Source organism: Gouania willdenowi, chromosome 12, assembly GCF_900634775.1.
Source record: "Gouania willdenowi chromosome 12, fGouWil2.1, whole genome shotgun sequence".
In the NCBI taxonomy this organism is placed as follows: domain Eukaryota; kingdom Metazoa; phylum Chordata; class Actinopteri; order Blenniiformes; family Gobiesocidae; genus Gouania; species Gouania willdenowi.
In genome coordinates, this window is record NC_041055.1 from 15,122,813 (window position 1) to 15,136,442 (window position 13,630).

At 37.2% G+C, this 13,630-nt stretch overlaps 1 protein-coding gene across 1 annotated transcript; it reads right to left on the reverse strand.

Moving 5' to 3' along the window:
- Positions 1 to 12,901: 12,901 nt before the first annotated feature.
- LOC114473700 (nuclear RNA export factor 1-like) lies at positions 12,902 to 13,630 on the reverse strand. The gene has a single exon (XM_028463468.1). It carries the CDS (start codon positions 13,598 to 13,600, stop codon positions 12,902 to 12,904), a length of 699 nt encoding a protein of 232 aa, XP_028319269.1. The 5' UTR covers positions 13,601 to 13,630.

Below are 13,630 nucleotides of genomic sequence, written 5' to 3' on the forward strand. Positions count from 1 at the left end.
TATTATATTATTGTTGCTGGTTGTTCTTTTTTTTTTTTTTTTTTTTTTTTTTGTTTGTCCACCAACTACCAAGACAAATTCCTTGTACTGTCCTTAAAACTGTACATGGCCATTAAAACATTTATGATTCTGATTCTGATTCTGAGATGTAACTGCTGCTTTTGGCAACCGTTTTTAACTATTAGTATATGTTTTTTCCAGGTCAGCTTGTCGTCCATCCACACTCCTAGTACCCTATATTCTTTTACTTGTTCTATTATTTCCATGTTTAGTTTCAGTCTTATTTCTCCTATTATTTTTTTCTTTCCGAAATTGATGAATTTTGTTTTGCTGACGTTTAGGGCAAGTTTATTTACATCTAACCATGTCTGGATTTTTGATAATTCTTCATTTGTTGAATCTATTAAGGTTTTAATGTCTTTAACTGAGCATAGGATGGTTGTGTCGTCTGTAAACAACGTTAGTTTGAGGCTATTTGAGACTTTGAAAATGTCGTTTATGTATAAAATGAACAGTTTTGGCCCTAAAATTGAACCCTGTGGCACACCATTTACTGATGATACATATACCTATCCTATCCTCTTCATCTTTGGCTCCATCTGTTTAAATATCTATACAATTGTAAATATTTCCTTTTTATATACTGACCTACCAAATATACCTTTCCTCTTTCTCTTTTTAGTTAAATTAAATTAAAATCTCAACGTATGTAAACATCCAAATGGGGATATTACTAATAGGAGTAGGAGAGTTAATAAGTACATTTTCAATCTTATATTCTTTTACTTTTTCTTATATTTCCCAACCAAATTCATTGCCTTTAAAATAATGATATTCCCAAAAATCTTCTATTACACTTTTGGCAAGATTAACACTATCACTTCCATGGAACTACTCCTATGTTAGCATGCGTTTACACTTCTAAGGTTTCTCCCTCATAATAATAATAATATAATAATAATAATAAATAACAATTAAAATAATAATAATAATAATATAATAATAAAATAATACTATATATATATTATATTATTATTATTATTATTATTATTATTATTATTATTATTATCATCAATAATAATAATCATAATTATTAGTATTTATTGATTAATCCTTTTTTTCAATAACTGTTGTTTTATTTGATATAAAACGATTAACATGAGTCAACTTTGATTTTATTCAACACAAAATTGAAACGACTTTTTTTTTCTTCAACTTTTTACTTTAGAAAAGCCACGTCTGGGATTTTCCCTCCGTCTTTAATTGAGTGAAGATCTGTGCTGCTCTGTTGGAGTCCCACTAGTTGTCCTGCAGACACATCAGGGAGAAGGCAGTGAGCATCTCCTGCTGGGGGGTAGTGAGGGTGGGCACTGGGCTGGAGGAAGGGGTCGGGGCAGGCACCCCAAAAGTGCTGCGGATCTGCTCTGTTGTAGCCTTCCTATTGAAGAGTTGGTCATTGACGATGCACAAACCACAGTTCCTTGCTGGAACTGTGATGAAATCAGAGCCAAAGCAGCTGCCCTTGCAAGACGGGATAGTGGTGGGGGTTTCTACATCAAAGCCAATGGGTGGGGGGAGGTCATTTCCATTCAACTTCAGAAGCCGGGGAAACCTCTGGCGCACAGCACTGATGAATGAAGACTGGTCCTTGAAAAGGGCACAAAAGGGTTTCTGACCAGCCACAGCTCTTCCAGTTTGAGCCCCTTCAACTTGTCCAGCTCATGTTCGCTTTTCAGTTTGTTTGTGTGAAAGGTTCAGGGTCTTCAGATGAGGCACTTTGGTTACAAGCTTGCTGAGTTCATCCAGTCTTTGGATGCGGTTGTTACTGAGGTTCAAGCATGTCAACTCAGGAACGTGTTTCTTCTATGATCTTTATGATGGCCTCCATGCTTGTTTTTCTGTTTAAAATTACTTTGATTTTTTGGGACACCAAGTCTGGGTCTGTATAAATGTTGTTTAGATCCAAAGCTTGGTGAGAGCCATCAAAACGTTTCGCCATACATTGCTTTAGATGCTCCAATTGTTCAGGCTTCAGAACAGAGCGCCTTTTCTGCCACCACCTCCACCTTTGCCTCGCCGCCGACCTCTGTCGATACGGCCGTCTCCTCTCCGAAATACTCTTCCATAAGGATTGTATCTGTGCTGAGAACTGCTGTCCTGAAAGCTGTCGGTCATGGTCACATCTCCATCAATGTCGTAAAGGCTGGACCGCGGTTCATGTCCTTCAAATCTAGCGAGGTGGTTCCTCCATTGCCGGTCTCTGCGTGACGACAGTCCTTTGTGGAAGCATCGGCCTCTGCAGTTTGAAAAATGCTGGGGTGCAGTTCTGTCATCATGTTTGTTGTAGTGGTGTACACTGTCCGCCATGTTCTTTAGGTCGTGTTGTCTTTCAAAGACAACTCTGTCGGTCAATCCGTGAAAGAGGGACTTCGTTTTTTTATCAGTACAAAGGGAAAAAACCCAACAAAAAGACCAGTAAACTCTGCCTCAATGTATCTGAGAGAAAAACACACACAGATGGCTGAGACACGACTATATGCAACTGCTAGTTTCGTACAGAGCAACTCCTGCTTTGAAGATGAAAAAAGATGAAAGCCTGAAAAAGATGAAAGCCTTCTCTACAATTTCAAATAAGTAAAAACTATCACAACAAACGTGAACAGTTGCCATGGCTGCAAGATGAAAGGAAAAAAGTACCAAACACAATAACTTCAGTTAGCTTCTTTTAGTCAGGGGTGGAAAGAGTACAAAAAAAATCTTCTCTCAAGTAAAAGTATTGTTCTTTTATTACATTTTACTTAAAGTAGAGGTAAAATTACTGGTGTAAAATTCTACTCGAGTAAAAGTAAACGTAGCTCACTTAAATGTACTCAGAGTAAACGTTACTCAATTTTGTTTTTTGGGGGGGGGGACTCTACGCTCCCATTCAATAAAAAAATAAAAAGACGTGTAATAAAGCTCAAAGTAAGTTCTTTTTTTAATTAATATTAAGAACACAATTTCAAAATAACGCCCATGAGAACAAGACATGGTATGGCTAAACTGGATAAATTAAATTAAAAAAATGTCAACGATGTCAATTGGATGAGGTAAGTGCTTGTGTCAATACTCCAATAAATCAACTCTGAAAGCAAGAAATGCGTACGTAAGTTATATATACAGTATATATAAGTCCATAAAACATGCTAGGTGGAATGGAGCCGAAGGAGGAAAAATGATACTGACTGCATGCGCCTACAAATACATTTTATATTAATAATAAAATTGTAATTAAAATCACATGATCATGCACAAAACTGCTGATCAATTGGCTACAACACATTTAATGTTAAAAAAAGAATGTGCACACAATGCGTGAAGACGCAGTGGCTTATCTGGCACTGCTGGAGTACGAGGCGCATGGGAGACTAGAGTCGGCACCAGGCAGTATTAAATTGGGGGCATTACACCCCCGACCCCCCACCCACCAAAGTCTGCGCACTTCTTGAGTGGGTGGGTCACAACCTCCTCAGTAATGGCTATAATGTAAGCAAACTTGCAAAACATCTTAACGACTACATTAGCCTGACAGTCAAGGATACATGAGGTTTGTTTGTCACATCCATACAGTATATACTAGAAAGCTGCCAAGCATCACGCTTTGAGTGTGACAGTTATTGTGTGACCCTTTCTCACACCACACGCCACACTTGAACATTTCTCACGCTTATATTTCCTCTATTTTTTATTATTCTAATTGACTGAAAGAGATAACCAATCCAGTCGTCTTGTCATAGCGGCTGCCTCTACTGTCCCTCCTGGCTTCTTACTGCACATTCTACGCTTACTGCATGCTACTGACTTGAAAACAAAACCATATGGCAACCAACAACACATCTGCTGAATAATTAGTGTTTGCCTGTCACTGGTGACATACGAGGATATGATAGGCTGTTCCACACGCTGGTTCCACCCGTGTGTTTAGCTGATTGGATGTTTGTGTGTTTCTGTCGGCTGAACACAGACATGAATACGTACTAAACTGAGACAGCTCCGATTCGATTGAATTACAATTCAAAACAAACAAACAAGCTGAAGTTCTGTCTTACCCAGAAGCTCACACCGTTCCAAACTCTAGACAACACACTCACCATGGATGATGCACCGGACCAGAGCGGCGAGTTTGCTGTAGCGTTGATTGTCAGTGGCATCAGTAATTTTGCTCAGAAAAACAATCTCCAAAAGTCACATTTGGAACTATTTTGGCTTTAAACAAAGGTAGAGAGGTAAAGAGGCGCCTCCATCAAGCTATAGGAGCCAAAGGAGGGAACACATCTAACCTCATAAAACACCTGCCGTGTCGTCACGTGTATTAGTTCTCATTGGCTAATAATAGTTAAAGGATGTCAAAGTATAACGCACCTACAAAATGCATAAAAATATAGTTTTCACAATGAATCAGTTCCTGTTTATTGTATTTTATCCTCTATGGTTTATTATGTTGGAGAAGAACATGATTGTCGAATAGATTTTTAAAAAGACAGTGGATTTGTTATCCTAAGTTAATCATTTATATAGTTATTCTGTGCCCTCCGTCTGAATTTAGCGCTCTCATTTTGTTGTGATGCAGCAAAGTGAGTGACGTCACGTGAATCAACAAAACAGACCATAGACATATACACATTCTATTGGTTGATCCTAACAACAGCTTTATGGTACGTTCAATAGCACAAATGTCCCGTCCGGGTGCTGGATTTATTTTATTTCAAATGTAACAAAGTACTGTTACTTGAAACAAAATGTACTTGAGTAAAAGTAAAATTACAGACTTTAAAAAGTCCTCAAAAAGTAGAAGTACACAAAAAGCTACTCAATTACAGTAACGAGAGTAAATGTAATTCGTTACTTTCCACCCCTGCTTTTAGCGCTAGTGATTGGGTTGGACAAATTCTCTTACTGAATGGAGTATATAGAAATTAAACAATATTTGTGTATTTTAAAAGCTTAAACTCTGATGAGGAATGGCTGCCGCAGGTAAGAGACTTTACCGATGTTACAAATTATTGTTTCAAATTTATTTTTACTCAGGTTTTAACATGTTGAACATTTAAAAAAAAAAAAAAAACTGTTCAATATTATATGGAGATTATACTGTTTTGAACAGTTTGAGAGTATTTCTGTGCCTATGGTGTGTACATATATTACATAAAATAAGGGTGTTTGACTTCAGTTTTCACAGAATGAATGAGATACAGCAGGACAATAATAATAATATAAATACCGTATTTTTTGGACTATAAGGCGCACTGGTTTGTTATTATTATTATTATTATTATTATTATTATTATTATTATTATTATTAATACACATTAAGCAAAACAAAATAGTCAGATAACTCAAACTTTATTCAACTCATTAACAATAACTCTCAACATTGTTCAGGTTTAACACATAAAATACAGAACATTACTCTCACTTTTTCAGTTCAGTATGTTGAAGCACAGTACAGGTACATATCACTCCGCGAGGCGCCTGACTACGTTAGCCCTAAAGCGCCAAAAATCCATCAAGCAGTGCAGCTTCATAGTTTACTGTAGTTTTACAAAAACATTTTGACATATTAATTTCATACATAAGGCGCACCTGATTATAAGGGGCACTGTCCATTTTTGAAAAAATTAAAGGATTTTAAGTGCGCCTTAAAGTCCGGAAAATACAGTAAATAAAAGCATATTTGATAATCTTCTCATCAAAGATACTCAACATGTTCAACATGACACGTGGAACTGGAGGTTGTCCAGGAATTCTAGTATCTAGGGGTTATCCTTGATCCAACACTGTCGTTCAAAAGTCCCAGAAAAATAGTTCAAACCTGTTCTCACTCATAGCAACACTGGGTTGAGCGCATTAGTAGAGGGATTTTGGCAATTTGGAATTTCCGTCTCATTCGGAACAACCTGAATTTGAATGCTGCAAAAAAAATTGCGTCTGTGCGCACTGTGTGAATGCACTGATGAATATTCTGCTTGCTTTTAAAATATATTCCCCCAAAATAATCCCCCGTTTTACCAAAAAAACAAACAAAAAAACCCTGTAATTTGATTACACGTTTTTTTATATACTGTCACAGATCACAGTTACATGTTTTTTGTATAATGATTACGCAACACTGTTACTTGTAATCTGTTACTCCCCGAGCCTGCTAATACATAGCGACTGCAAGCAGGTATCGCTTGAACAGGTATCAACTAGTCAGCCTGGACAGAAAGACCGTCTTTACTTTGACATTGCTTTTACCAACTGCTTGAGTCATGAAGAAAAAGCAATGTCAAAACGTAAATGGAAAAGACACAGACAAAACAGAAAAAGCAATGACAAAGTGGAAAAAGCAAAAACTAAATGGAAAAAGAATATTTTACTTTTTCATTATTTATTCTCTTTATATTTAAACATTTTTATCATTGATTCTCTTTTTATTTACAAATTTGTATTATGGATTTGCTTTATATTTCCACATGCATTTCCTTTAAATTTTGGCACTCCTGTGATTCCATAGGATTTAACCACATGGATTCCATTATGAATAAAAGCAGCTACTTCACAAATCCAGCCACAAACAAACTGGATGTAAGCTTCCAGTCCCTTGACACTTTTCATGTGGTCCATTGTGCATGAGCTCGATGGGTAGACGAAGTAGTTCACAATTGTTTCTCATATGTTGCAACAGGATTACTATTGCAACAACACATCATCAGTAGGGTAAAACTAACCTGTCCCACGACGGTCTATGTCAGGATAAGTCACTTCCGGGAAATAAGGGACATCTTCATTCCATTTGTCAACAGGAACGTTGTAGGGGTCATTCCCGCCGATCAGACCCAGCTTCTCCAGCATCTGGTAGAGTGTCAACATAAGCTGTGGCCTCCGACATATTGAGGTCAAACGAAGACGACCTTTGACAATTGTTTAGCACATGGGCTGCTTTCAATAAGTCAAAAAACTATTTTTCAGGTAAACACACCCACGAAGGTGTATCCGTATAGGGCCGCCATCTTCTAAGATGGCGCTGGGTCAAAATGCCTTGACGTCAGTCGCAAGAGTCTATAGTGGCATCTGTGGATATCCAAAAATGCAGCTGTATGTAAGATTACAGTAAATAATTATGCTGTTATATGTCAATAAGCTTTCAGTGCTCAATTGTACCAAGTAACAGAGATTGAACTAGGTTCATTTGAACATTTTTATCAAGAAACAAGTCTTTGAAGCGTGTTTGTGCCAACACGATGCTGCCTTCATGTGCTGTGGGGAAGATGATTCTTTCACTTGTAAACTGGAATTTACGAGTCCATTAAGTGTTTTTGATGCTGGTGGGCACACAGTTCATAAACTAAAAACAAAGTAACTCCACATGAGTCGCCTACTTTTTATGAGGCAGAATATCTTAAAATGCATTTCCTATTACCATCATTGACTCTTATGAAGATTGGCACCCTGTCCAGGGTGTACCCCCGTCTAACGCCCAGTGTGAGCCAGAGATAGGCACCGGCAGACCTCCGTGACCCTGAAAAACAGGAACAAGTGGGTAAGAAAATGGATGGATAGATGGACTCTTATCAATGTAACAGTTTGAAAAGTAGAGTTTGTCATTTGATAAGCTTTAAGTGGCAAAGTGGAGTACTATAGTTAACTCAAAATGTTTTATATTTTTCTTTAACACAAAAGTGTAGGTATCAGTTTTATTTACAGATTTTCACAGTGAAATGATTTTGGCTGTTTTTGTATTATTGCTCTCTTTACTGTCAAGCTTGATTGAGACGAATTTTTGATGAAGCAGCAGAGGGATGATATAAACAACCTGGGTTCTTCCTGGGACCTGCCTCATCTGAATGTGCAAAATCGCCATTGGTTGTTCCAGCAGCTTCTGGAACAACCAATCAGGTGTGGTGAGATTAGTTGAAAATTGACTTTATTATGTTTCATATTTGTGTAATTTGTCTATATAATTTTTTTTAAATTTTAATGTCAAATTATATTTGACAAGTATTTGGACAAAGACTTAGCTAGATAAAGCAAATCAAGAAAGGACTAAAACAAACAAGTGTTTAACCTACTCAAAGAAAGGCCTGAAACAGCTCAAGTACTTTTTCCTTGTCAAGCAGAGGCTGCACCCACTGCTCAGGTGAGAAGGAAGCACTTTGTGCGTGCTCAATTAAAAATGTTAAAATTAGTTCAGTTTGAATGTATTTTAATGAACATCTTAAGCGACAACACAGTATTATTATTTTTTTGCATCTGTTATTTTCAAAAATCTCAACTGCCTTAGGTATCTATAGGGCAGTGACGTGCCGTCAGGGTAGGCAAAGTAGGCAGTGCCTACCCAAGGGTGAATTGATATTTTGATTATTTGTTTTAATTATAATTTATTTATTTATTTTTAATTATAATATAATTATAAATTATATATTTTTCCATTTCCAATAGCCTACAGTACCTATAAGTTTGAAAGTGTCCGCATTTTGTGCGTTTCATAGCCCAAATTACTAAACAGCGCTACTTCCTGGAACAGCTGCACAGTCTTTTTTTTTTTTTCACTCCGCAGTAAGGCAGAGGGAGGCCACTGCCTCCGTTCCCATTGCGTGTTTTTACATGTTTTTACGTGTTTGCGCATGCGCAGTCAGGTCCCCAAGATGACAACCATTTACGTGCAAAGGCAGTGTTGAGCACTATGCTAAATGCTGTACGTATGTTCACAGTACATTAGTGAATTGATATCACATGACCGCTGCTGCTACGTTCTCTAGCGAGTGGGCAGGATAACACTACAGTCACGATGACAGTGCTAAAGACAATAGAGAAACTTTGTTTTGAGGAAAAACGACAGTTTTTAAAAGATGGGAGACCAACACCTGAGCTACCAGACCTTCAGCAAAAGTAAGGTCAGAACATGTTTCATAGTTTTCACAGCGAATGGAACAAAAGGAAGGATTGACTTTGTGGATGCTCCTCCCTGAGGCTGTTCTGAGTTGTTTTTGTCATTTTCTCCGTGTTTCTGTTTCCAACACAAACAACGACTGCGCTGCCGTGTCATGAGATATATCTTGTTGGGAGAGTATGGAGGCTATATTAAATAATTATTTATGTTTCTTTAATAGTGTTTATGATGTTGATTTTGTTAGATGGCTAAATACTTTTTTCTTTCTTAATATGAATTATTTATTTGGTTAAGCGCATTGAGATGACTTTGTTGGAAATTTCTTTATACAAATAAAATTGATTTGAATTGAATTAACACTTGACAGCAGAAACATATGAAATTGTCATTGGTGGTCTCGATTTGCAACGTGCCTACCCAACCCTAGTGGTCACGGCACGTCACTGCTATAGGGACAGTATTGATGATTTATAAAACCTGAAGTTCACTAACAGGCTGTAAGACGTGATCAAATCAGGACTAAAACAAATGGTCCAAGTATCCGGTTTACATTGTGCACAGAAATTTATACTATGGATAAAAGGTCAACTTGAAGTTAGTGTCATTGCATGTTTTTGTATGTAATGTATTTAAAGATTGTATAAAGCTGTTTTGCACTGATGTCAGCTGCACAAACAGTGGTTATAAAAGTGTTATTTCTAAGGTAATCATGGCTGCTGTGGCCTGTCGGTACCATAATGTAGACAGAAATATTTAGTGTTTTGAAATGATTTTCCCATTTGTTAGGCAAACCTTTATCATGTTGCGTGGCCAGGAGGGAGCAGGGATAGTGACGAGGACTGCCCCCCAGGTACTAGACAGGAGTGTTGTACCTTCTTCTGCAATTAATAGAGACTTCAGTATTTGATATTAGCTGGTAAGGTCCTTAAAATGTACAGCCTCTCCCTCTGTCCTTGGAGAACTCACCAAGTTTTGGCTTGGGTGGGAATTCTCCTCAGGCAAAATTAGAGTCAATGTGGTGAGAGGGCCTTACTTTAAATCCCAAACCTGTTTTGGGACTGTCCATGTGCCTTGTCATTTTATGACTTTCAGTGTTTTTTTTCGGAAAAAAATGGAGAGATGCATTGTGACATACTCGACTGGTTTTAGTCTGGTACAATATATTACATACATTAATAAATGAAACAGCTGCCAAGCCTGACGCTTTGAGAGTGACAGTCACGTAATTTGACGCATTCTCACGCCACACTTGACATTTCACATGCTTATTTCCCCAATCAATACTCTATTACTCTTACGTTGCTTTTGATTTTTTTTTAATAATTGTGTGATGCCTGCCGTGGTTGGTTAGATTTAGGCACAAGGGGACATGGATTGGTCTGGCATTGGTTATCTCGGTCAGTCAATCGGAGTTACTTGAGCTACGGCAAGCCACGAGGTCCAAAGTTTTTTCATAAAAAAATGGAGGATTGAATGGGGAAATATAAGCGTGAGAAATGTCAAGTGTGGCGTGTGGTGTGAAAATGCGTCAAATTTGCTGACTGTCACTCTCAAAGCGTGAGGAATGGCAGCTCTGCTATAGAAAGCTGCTAAGGAATCAATACAACATACTACTCTATCTGGTTTTACTTCCTCTACCATTGTAGACCTATAATAATAGCCATCATTTCTGCCGTATAAACTGACAACTGATCAGATTTCCGAATTTTTATATTTATTTTATTTATTTTATTTATTCAGTTCATTTCCGACATGGTTGCAGTCACAAAAATTAACTTTGACATTTTTTTTTTTTTTGTCTTTTTGCATGCCGGAAAGGGCGATGGAAAAGAGCATTTTGCTTATCTTGATCCGTCCCCTGATTTGAACACAGATAATTTTACATCAAACCTCGTTTCTTCCCTGGTCAAACATTCTTATCTTCTTCATACCATAATTTCATCTTTTCATTTATTTTTTTTTTTTTTTTTTTTTTTTTTTTTCCATTTTTATGTGATGAGTTCTCGTCTGCAGTCATTGTTCCTGTTGTTACTCCTCCTCACTGTCCTTTTTCTCCGTATCTCCTCGAGCTTTCTTTTCCAGTCGTTGTTTACGTTCCTCCAACTCTCCAAACGAAAAGTTCTTCTCAATGACCAGTTGATGAGTTCCATGTCGTCGCTGTGTTTTTCGATGAAGAGTTGACTTGGGACTTGTATGCGTGTAGGAATATCCTCCGTGTTTTCTCCTTTAACCTTGTCAGATTTTCGGATTGTTGTGTCTCTGCGTCAAGGATATTCCAGAGGTTCATGGCTCTATACACTGTACTATGTTTCCCAACGTTCGATTTGACTCTAGTCGAAACACATTATTTTGTCTGAAGTCGTAGGAATTTTGATTGTATGTGAAACGTTTTTGTATTTGATGTGGTAGTATTTTAAATGAAGCCCTAAATGCGTGTATTTGTGTGTTGTAGTGTATTATTTCTTGCAGTTTTAGGTATTTTGCCTTCTCAAATAATTCGTTTGTGTGTGCGTTGTGTGGGTCTTTATGTAAAATTCTTATAGCCTTTTTTTGTAGTTTAAATAATGGTTCAAGATGCGTTTTGTAGTTATTTCCCCATATTTCGGAGCAGTAATTTAAATGTGATGCTATGAGTGAAGAATAGATTGTTTTTAGTGATTTGGTATGTAGGATTTGTTGAAGCTTCCATAGCTTCCATCATCACTCAGGACCTCAAGTGGGAGCTGAACATCAGCGGGGAGGGAGTGGCCGACCCCTCCCACACCGTTCATAAACTGTTTCAATCTCTCCCTTCTGGAAGGAGGTTTCAGTCCATCAGGACCAGAACCTCCAGACACAACAGCTTTCCCTCTGCCACCATCCACATGAACACACCCCAAGTCACCCACTGAACCCAGTTTCAGTCTTATTTCTCCCATAATTTTTTTCTTTCCGAAATTGATGAATTTTGTTTGCTGACGTTTAGGGCAAGTTTATTTACATCTAACCATGTCTGGATTTTTGATAATTCTTTTTTTGTTGACTCTATTAAGGTTTTAGTGTCTTTACCTGAGCATAGGATGGTTGTGTCTTCTGTAAACAACGTTAGTTTGAGGCTATTTGAGACTTTGAAAATGTCGTATGTATAAAATGAACAGTTTTGGCCCTAAAATTGAACCCTGTGGCACACCATTTACTGATGATATACATATAACTATCCTATCCTCTTCATTTTTGGCTCCATCTGTTTAAATATCTATACAATTGTAATATTTCCTTTTTATTAATTGACCTACCAAATATACCTTTCCTCTTTCTCTTTTTAGTTAAATTAAATTAAAATCTCAACGTATGTAAACATCCAAATGGGGATATTACTAATAGGAGTATGAGAGTTAATAAGTACATTTTCAATCTTATATTCTTTTACTCTTTCTTATATTTCCCAACCAAATTCATTGCCTTTAAAATAATGATATTCCCAACAATCTTCTATTACACTTTCGGCAAGATTAACACTATCACTTCCATGGAACAAACTCCTATATGTTAGCATGCGTTTATCACTTCTAAGGTTCTCCCTCAATAATAATAATAATAATAATAATAAATAACAATTAACAATAATAATAATAATAATAATAATAAAAATAATAATTATTATTATTATTATTATTATTATTATTATTATTATTATTTTTTTTATTTTTTTTTATTTTTTTATTTTATTATTATTATTATTATAATTATTATTATAATTATTATTATTATTATTATTATCATCAATAATAATAATCATAATTATTAGTATTTATTGATTAATCCTTTTTTTCAATAACTGTGGTTTTATTATATATAAAACGATTATCATGAGTCAACTTTGATTTTATTCAACACAAAATTGCAAAGACTTTTTTTTTCTTCAACTTTTTACTTTAGAAAAGCCACGTCTGGGATTTTTCCCTCCGTCTTTAACTGAGTGAAGATCTGTGCTGCTCTGTTGGAGTCCCACTAGTTGTCCTGCAGACACATCAGGGAGAAGGCGGTGAGCATCTCCTGCTGGGGGGTAGTGAGGGTGGGCACTGGGCTGGAGGAAGGGGTCGGGGCAGGCGCCACAGAAGTGCTGCGGATCTGCTCTGTTGTAGCCATTCTATTGAAGAGTTGGTCATTGACGATGCACAAACCACAGTTCCTTGCTGGAACTGTGATGAAATCAGAGCCAAAGCAGCTGCCCTTGCAAGACGGGATAGTGGTGGGGGTTTCTACATCAAAGCCAATGGGTGGGGGGAGGTCATTTCCATTCAACTTCAGAAGCTGGGGAAACCTCTGGCGCACAACACTGATGAATGAAGACTGGTCCTTGAAAAGGGCACAAAAAGGGTTTCTGACCAGCGACAGCTCTTCCAGTTTTAGCCCCTTCAACTTGTCCAGCTCATGTTCGCTTTTCAGTTTGTTGTGTGAAAGGTTCAGGGTCTTCAGATGAGGCACTTTGGTTACAAGCTTGCTGAGTTCATCCAGTCTTTGGATGCGGTTGTAACTGAGGTTCAAGCATGTCAACTCAGGAACGTGTTCTTCTATGATCTTTATGATGGCCTCCATGCTTGTTTGTCTGTTTAAAATTACTTTGATTTTTTGGGACACCAAGTCTGGGTCTGTATAAATGTTGTTTAGATCAAAAGCTTGGTGAGAGCCATCAAAACGTTTCGCCATACATTGCTTTAGATGCTCCAATTGTTCAGG